This window comes from Corticium candelabrum, chromosome 17 (genome assembly GCF_963422355.1).
Source record: "Corticium candelabrum chromosome 17, ooCorCand1.1, whole genome shotgun sequence".
Classification (NCBI taxonomy): Eukaryota; Metazoa; Porifera; class Homoscleromorpha; order Homosclerophorida; family Plakinidae; genus Corticium; species Corticium candelabrum.
Window position 1 is genome coordinate 302501 of NC_085101.1, and position 8879 is coordinate 311379.

General features: G+C 41.9%; 1 protein-coding gene across 1 annotated transcript; it reads left to right on the top strand.

Moving 5' to 3' along the window:
- The first annotated feature begins 2142 nt into the window (after positions 1-2142).
- Positions 2143-5846, top strand: LOC134193482 (uncharacterized). The gene is made up of 2 exons (XM_062662309.1): positions 2143-2287; positions 3412-5846. The coding sequence occupies exons 1-2, from the start codon at positions 2143-2145 to the stop codon at positions 5814-5816; spliced, it is 2550 nt and encodes an 849-aa protein (XP_062518293.1). The 3' UTR covers positions 5817-5846.
- The last annotated feature ends 3033 nt before the right edge of the window (positions 5847-8879 follow it).

Sequence of the window (8879 nt, forward strand, 5' to 3'; positions counted from 1 at the left end):
AGTAATAATAATAAGAATAATAATAAATCAGTAAAGTCATGTCTTCTTTCTAGACAGCCGTAATGGTCTAAGTACTTCTGAAGCAGGGTTTGCTTCTGGTACTTGTAATAGACTTTACAAACCAGACTGATCTGGTTGAGCACGACACAAATAGTACTGCACAGAGTGAAGGTGGTTCTCCGGACTGAGTTGTATGGTCGGAACAAGATTCTAGCCATCAATGGGTTTGCACTACCGGTGCTCACTTACGGTTTTGGCGTCATTCATTGGGGGTGCATGGACCTGCAGCAGCTTGATCGACAGACCAGAAAGCTCCTCTCTATGCACGGTGTCCACCATCCTTCTGCAGATGTTGACTGACTGTACACTCCTTGCAGTGATGCGGGTTAGGGGGTTACAACAGATTGAGTTGACATATCAATCTTGTATTGTGAGGCTGAACTGTTACCTTGCTGACAATTCTGATCCTTTCATGCAGATGATATGGGAGTGTGACTCTGGAAAATCTTTACACTCGATCAAGCGCATGGCTTGTTGCTTTACTGCACAGCTATGGAGGAGTCTTGCTTTGGACGACAAGTCGCAGAGCTTACACAGGAATGCTTCCATCTTGGTTGAAGGTGGCTTCGAGCAAGCGCCTGAAACAGATGCGAGACATTACCGTATGTGTTGCAGTTCTCTTCGTGTGTGGTCCTGGAGCGGGAAGCCTATGCACGGCAGTATCGTCGTCTCACTGAGCAACCGCCTGTGGACATGAAAGAGACCTACGGATGGCTAAAGGCAGCGAATCTTCCTGCTGCAACTGAGGCACTGGTTGTTGCTGCTCAAGACCAAGCTCTTCGGACTCGGTACTATGAGCGTAAGATTCTACATCGTGATGTCAGTCGTACTTGCCGCATGTGCAGTGTAGGCCTGGAAACAGTTGACCACTTTGTGGCAGACTGTAGTGCATTGGCACCGATGGACTACACTGATCGACACAATCAGGTGGCCTCCATCATTCACTGGGATGTTTGTCGCCATTTTGGGGTTCCAGTGGAGAGCAGATGGTACCGGCATCATCCTGATAGGCTTGTGGAGACGGATGACATTACTATGATGTGGGATACCACCATTCCCACTGCCAAGAAGATCAAAGCCAATCGTCCAGACATCTGTCTCAGAAATAGGAAGACAAACACTTGTCTTCTTATTGATATCAGCTGTCCTGCTGATGGCAACATTGGCAAGAAACATGCTGAGAAGTTGGCGAAGTACAGCGACTTGCGAGTGGAGATAAGCCGCATGTGGCATTGTTGAACACTGGTGTTTCCGGTGGTCTTGGGAGCTTTGGGCACAGTGCACGCAGGTATTGCATGGTGGCTGGACATTATTCCATGTCATCACAACCTGCAGCACTTACAGAAAACAGTGCTTCTGGGATCTACTGGGATCCTTCGTAAAGTCATGTGTTCTTTCTAGACAGCCATGATGGTCTAAGTACTTCTGAAGCAGGGTTTGCTTCCGTTACTTGTAATAGACTTTACAAACCAGACTGATCTGGTTGAGCACAACAACAGTCTAAGACCTTCTAAAGCAGGAAATAGACTTCACAACCCAGACTGTTCTGGTCGAGCACAACACATATTAATGATATATTTCTAACATACTCTTTACATGTTCTAATGACTTTGTCATAGTTAGCTAAGTCGACTTGTGATGATACACATAGCTTGTTTTATATTGATTGCACTATAATGGACAGTTTTCTTTGAATTTTGTGGGTCTTGACTTAAAGAAAACTTTAATTAAGTCTCTAGTGCTGCAATTGGCGGGATCATTTGATCATAGTGGTTACGGGGGGGGGGGGGGGGGGCATCTGTATGATAGAGATAAAACTTGATTCTTTGATGGACCTGTCCTTTGTTGTGGGGCTGTGTGTGAAGTAAATTAAGAACAGGTTGGAAGACATAAAGTTGACGACTGGTTCCAGAAATTGCAGACACAACCACGTTTATATCAAGCATTGTGGCAATTGCTGCAATCTCTACATTCGTACCCCAGGTTCCTTGCTGTCCCATTTGTGAACGCATCAGATAGTTATCCATGGAGCCTCTTCCAATGCAGTCAGAAATATAAGAATGTCGTGACATAAAGTTGACAATGGCCAAGCGCACCAATCTGTGGTTTCTCTCTGTTCCAGTTAATTCCTTTGATAAGGCACGAAAAAGACAATTTCCATCGCGTCTCACTGCGTCTCTCATATGGGGAGAAATGTCTGTAGAAGGCACTACATTATCTACATCTGGTGATTGAGTTTTGTCAATGGGTCTTCGCTTTAGGCCAGAGTAGTTATGTAATATTGCCAAGGCTCTTTGCTTTCATTCGGCTGAAGGGAAGGGTCCAGTCATGTGGACTTTCCCTGGCTCAACTGCTACAACTATGACATTTAATTCGTTGGACTTTGCATTGGCAAAGGGTTGCACACTGGGTCTCTTTGCAGCAGTGTTTAAAGCAGCATCCAGGTTTTCTCTATTTCTTTTTTGCCGGCATATGTCAACAGGACGTTTGTTTTGCTTCTTTCTAGGACAGGAAGCAGTGTTTGTTTTTTGCACCTTTGCCAATCTAGGCTTCTTATAATTAGGCCAGTCACTCTGATCAGTGCATCCTGTAAAAGGTCATAATTACTTGTCATTTTTACTCCTGTGTGCGACGTAGATCGCAAACAATTTCAGACTAGACCTGACTGACAATGGCAAACGTGATCAAATTACACAGTTCTGTTGGTAGACTCTTTCATAAACTCTTTGGCATAGTTGAATGGCGCTTTGTCCATTGTCTCTGGTTGCCATGGACAAGCATCGCAAATGCTCTGTGATTGGCCTGAACTGTGCAACAGCGTTGATGGCGGTCGAAGGATCAAATCTGCTTGAAAGAAACACAAATTTTTTAACATTCCTTTTGGTTTGTTTCATCAACAAAAGAATGGAGTTCGGGTAATTCTAAAATGCTTTCTAAAGTTTCACAGCCGTACATAACGTACAAAAAGAGATATCTGTGGAGAAGAAGAAGAAGAAGAAGAAGAAGAAGAAGCAGCAGAACAAAATTGGCGCATGGTCCTCCGAGGCTAGCAACTGTTTTCTAGGTTGTTATATGATTATTGACCAAAACAAAAATAGGATATAGTACACAACGTGCAAACATTTCCTTTCAGTGATTTTTGAGAAATTTTAGTCTTCATTTACTATGTTTTCTAAGCATGCAAGAAGACGACCACGCCCCACAACACTCCAAAACCTGGGCAATCCCTACATACATTGTACCGTACGGAACCCTGTGATATATATATACATATATATATATATATATATATATATATAGAGAGAGAGAGAGAGAGAGAGAGAGAGAGAGAAGGAAATTTTTCTAAAGCAGTGCAATGTCTTGGTTCTTGTGGTACTGCTGCACACAATGATACCCAGGCCCTTGAAGAGTTACTGCAGCGTCATCCTCAACACGTTCTTCCAGATTGGAATGACGACATTCCTCCTCCACTTACTGTCTCTTCAGAGTCTGTACTCTCTGCTTTACATGACTTTCCCAAAGCGTCTAGTCCTGGAGCTTCGCAGTTGCATTGCCAGCACCTATTGGATGCCACTGATGGGAATTCTTCACCGTTATCTAAAGATTGCCTTGACAGATTGACTCGCTTGATTTGTTTTCTTTTGTCAGGCCAGGCTGACTCTCGCATTGCTCCGTGGCTTTCTGGTGCACCTTTGACTGCTCTTCTCAAGAAACAAGGTGGTATACGCCCGATTGCTGTTGGAGAGGTCTTACGTCGCCTTACGAGTCGCCTTTGTTGCTCAGCAGCGAGATCTGCCTCGTCAGATGTTTTCCTTCCGTACGGTCAAGTTGGCGTCGGTATTCGTGGAGGTTTGGAAGCTGCTGTTCATTCGCTATCAGCTATCATTGATTTGCGTGGAAATAATCCTGATCTCTGTTGCTTGAAGGTGGATTTCAGAAATGCTTTCAATGAATGTCGTCGTTCTTCTTTCCTTCATCGATTACAAAGGGATTTCCCTTCAATATTTGCTTGGGCTCAGTGGTGTTACCACTGTGAAGGACAGCTACGTTTCGGTAGTCACTGTATCAAATCATCAGGAGGAGTACAGCAAGGCGACCCTCTTGGTCCGCTCCTTTTTTCTCTGACTCTCCTGGAGTTGTTGGACGATATTGATTCCACACCTGACATCAACCTTCAGGTATGGTATTTGGACGACGGAACTATTGTTGGTCCTCGTAAGGCGGTTTCTTCCCTCCTGGATAGCTTGTCTGTAAAGGGTCCTTCCCATGGATTGATCCTTAACTTGGAGAAGTGCGAAGTCTTCTGGCCCTCTGGAGATATTTCGTTTCCTGAGTTCCCGGATAGTGTTCAAAGAGTGCAATGCATTTCTGGTGGAGCAGAGTTTTTAGGCTCTCCGGTATTTGGATCAGATGCTTTTTATGATGCCACTTTTGGCAGGAAAATTGACAAAATTCTGTCATGCCAAAGTCGTCTGACGGATCTAGAAGACCCGCAGGTGGAGTTACACCTACTTAGAAGTTGCCTGAGCTTGTGCAAGGTTAATCACCTTCTTAGAACAGTTCCGTCAGAGAAAGTAAAATTTCAGCTCGAGAGGTTCGACAGCGAGTTGCGAAGCAGTCTGGAGGTGATTTCTCGCTCATCTGTATCTGACGTCGCGTGGAAACAGGCCACATTGCCAATCCGTCTCGGTGGTTTGGGTTTGAGAGAAACCTGTAGAACTTCCGCACTCGCTTTCGTAGGCAGTTGCAATTTTACGCGGGATTTGAGTATTCGTCTCTTGGGGTGTACTAAGCCACCTGTTTTGAGGAGCAGTGAAGGGCCAATCACTAATCCTGATGTTCCAGATCTGCTTTTCCCAGGTGAGGTATCGTCTCGTGAACAGCTGCTGTCTACTCTCCTGTCTACCGCTGATGTTGACCTCGGTGGAGCAAGTCAACATGATTTGCAAGAGATTTTCGACAAGTCACTTTTATCTGACATTAAGAACTCAGTCAGTATACGCGACCAAGCACGTCTAAACGCTATATCAACTCCTCATGCAGGCGCATGGCTGCGGGCAATCCCTAACAGAAATTTGGGCCTCGTCATGTCTGCAGAGGAATATGTGATTGCTTTACGTTTACGGCTAGGAATTCCAATTTTTCCTTCTCTCTCTACTAGATGTCCATGTGGTTCAATAATAGATGCCTACGGAGATCATGTGTTAGGTTGCGGCTATGGTAACCTGAGAATTAAACGCCATGATGCGTTACGTGATGTCATCTTTCACACACTACTTGAGGATCACTCTGGCACTCGGAGAGAACAGCACTGTGGCGGATATAACAATTCTCGCCCAGGTGACGTCTACCACCCAGATTTTCTACTTGGTCGTCCAGGATATTTTGATATCACAGTAAGGAATTCCTTCCAGCAGTCTCACATTGTCCACTCCGCTTATTGTGCTGGTGCCGCTGCAGCAGCTGGAGAGATGGAGAAAGACGATCGTCATAAAGACAACGTAGAGGCGACAGGAGGTGTTTTCTACCCGCTGGTAGTTGAGTCCTACGGAACGTGGACCTCCAGTAGCTTACAAACTTTAAAAACAATTGCTAGAAGGACATCTCTCCGTAGTAGTATTACTGTTAGCAGGGCTATCGTTAATTTTCACGGGCAGCTCTCTCTCCGCCTTTGGCAATTTAACGCTAGGATGATTTTGGACCGTTTGTCTTTGTTAGGTTTAGACAGAGACTACTCTGTTTGTTCTTCGTTGTGAGGCCCCTCTAGTGGAGGGGTAGCTATTATTTATATTTGAATAAACTATATGTATATAAAAAAAAATATATATATATATATATATTCTCTATTCTACTATAGTTTCCCAACCCCAAACCCAACACAACTATCTCAAATTAATCCAAAACTATCTTCACTACTGTCCAATGCTAGTCCGCTAGTCTCTCTAAAACTGTCTTAGAATTATAAAGCCAAAGTTTGATTCAGATGATAAATGTCTCCCTGTTTACTGTTTGAGTATATATACAGACCATGCAATTTGTAGGAGACACAAACTACGCAGACACGTCAAACATACAGCTAGACATGTAATGAAAAGTATAGTTTACATAATTGTGTAATAGAATAAGCATGAAACAATTGGTTGCTGTTCTTGCCTTTACATAATGTATATCAAGCTGAGTTGCTGCTTGCTTTGGTTAGTGTCTAAATATATATATATATATATATATATATATATATATATATATATATATATATATATATATATATATATATATATAAAAAAAAAAATATATATATATATATATATATACGCATACATACATTATATAAACCTAGTGATAGAATCTAGCAGAAAAATGTAACTTTGTTGTCTAGTTCGTCTGTCATCTCGAATTGAATGTTCGCTGGACATCTCTGATAACAGACTTTAACCAAGACATAAATTCCTTGACTTGAAAACCACTTTCACTACCATCAGAGGAAATTTTTGTAATAGAACGAAGCAAATACAAACAACAGTAAAGAAGCTTCCAGAATCTATTACCTAACAAGTTTTAGAGAACTGTGTAATATTAAGTTACCTAATCTAATCTAATTCTTGAGAACGCATGTTAGGATTGCATGTTGAGATCACATGTTGGCAAGGCATGTTGAAATTGCATGTTGGGATCGCATATTGGGAGTTGTTGGGATTGCATTTTGGGAACGCATGTTGGGATCACATGTTGACATTGCATGATGGGATCGTATGTTGAGATTTGATTGCATGTTGTCAACTCACACTGCATATCAAGAACGCATGCTAATGAGTTGCATCACACAGTATAATGGCATCTCACATCCAGTTCGAATATTGGTGGTGGTGGTGTTCCATACACAGACACATCTGTACATCAAATTAATATGCAATTTGCATGCAAGTTTGGAGCCGTTTGTCTAGACCGAATGTAACTGAACGGTATTCCACGTATTGCTAGAGAGTAATGAAACATGGCGCAGCATTTCTGCATCTATTGGCTAGGGACTACAAAACGTTTAGGCAAAAAGTGATCGAATAGTGTTCCCCAGAACAAATTCGCGGTGCATCCTACCGTGAAACAAATCCGCTGTTACACACACCAGAACATATGGGGAGAAAATAGTCAGGTTGGTTCCTTGAATGGAGACCCATGTGACATCGATTCAAATAACCTTGCAAGTATGAAATGAAACGTGCTCAATTGGGTCCAATCTCAATTTGCCAATTACCGTGGTTGCAAAACTGTTGCACACATACACACACACACACACACACACACACACACACACACACACACACACACACACACACACACACACACACACACACACACACACGTGCACACACACGGTCAGCTTTTACATAAATATGATAAACATCAATGCAGTTGACACTAGCAATTGTATTAATATCTGTGTTTTAGAACTGTTTCAATTAAGTATAAATCATTAAGCATTAATTTTTGTATTTCACAGTGATAGGGTATGTATTATTGCTTTTTCATTTATTGGATGCACAGCATGATAACAGCTGATCTTTAAGTATTGTTATTTCTGTTGTAGGGAGCCATTCATGCATTGCAGATGCTACAAAACCCAAATTATCTGCAACACAGTGTAGCAGGTGAAGAGCCAGTTAATGCAAACTTGTTATGTATAAGTAAGTTTTGTACCTGTCGATTGCAGACAAACGTCATCAAGCAGTTTGGCTAGTGCTACAGCTAGCTCTCATTTGAAGGTAATCATTTTGCTTCTGTGTTTATGCTGTATTGTATTTTTGTGCTTTGAAGCATCTGGGGTCTGTAAGAACTGAAGAAGGCCAACTTTCGCGTGGTGGCTCTATGGGACCAGAAGGAATGATTCGAGTATGATTGTTGAGTTTGTTTTTATGTATTGTCATATTGTTAGTTTAACGTGGTTTAGTTTGTGTGGGTGTTTGTCTGTCTGCTTTACTGGGTTTGTGTCATTTCTTGAATAAGGGTGCAGTGAAGAAAGTATAAAACCAGACATGTTTGCAGCAGATTGTGCAAACACACAAAGCCTAAAGTACAGAAAATGAGATTAGACAATGGGGAAGCTCAAACCGTTTTTTGTTTCTAATGCTTCAGAAACTGGGGATATGCAGCAGGGGTCTTTTTGATTAGATTTAATAGACAGGGTTGTTCCAGAATTTTCAAGGCATAGCAGGATGATGTCATTATGTAAATTACTATTGCATTTAATTAATATCACCAAGAAATAAATCAAAGATACGAAACTAAAGCAGTCAAACTTTTAGGAATTGACACACAGATAGTGTATAAGTCGTTTCTGAACTGCTATAAGCTCTTCTTATTTGTAGCTAGCGAGACTGCATGCTTCAACGATGCAGAGATTTAGTTTCTTAAACATTTCACTAACGACCAGATCGGTATGCATGCATCATCTTGTTTTAATGATGTCAGCTTCAAGCCCTTCCAGACATTTACCACTCTGGACTGTGTGTGTCTGCGGTCGCTTTGGACGTCAAACAGCATCGAGAACATACACATCTAGTTTTCATTGTGAAACGAGAGTATATACAGTGCACAATGCTACGTGTCATTTGCGACATGACACCCTTCCTTTATATGGTTTGGACAGATTAGAAGTGAACGCCACATCCAGATGAAATTAACTAGCTGCTGTATGAATCATTTGGACTCTTTGCTGAAGAGTCATTTTATAGGGTTTACTGTTAAACAATAAGTGTGCTTTGATTATATCAATTAAGGCAATCTTTACTGCTGTTCTGTAATATGTAGAATCAATTGTGGGTAGA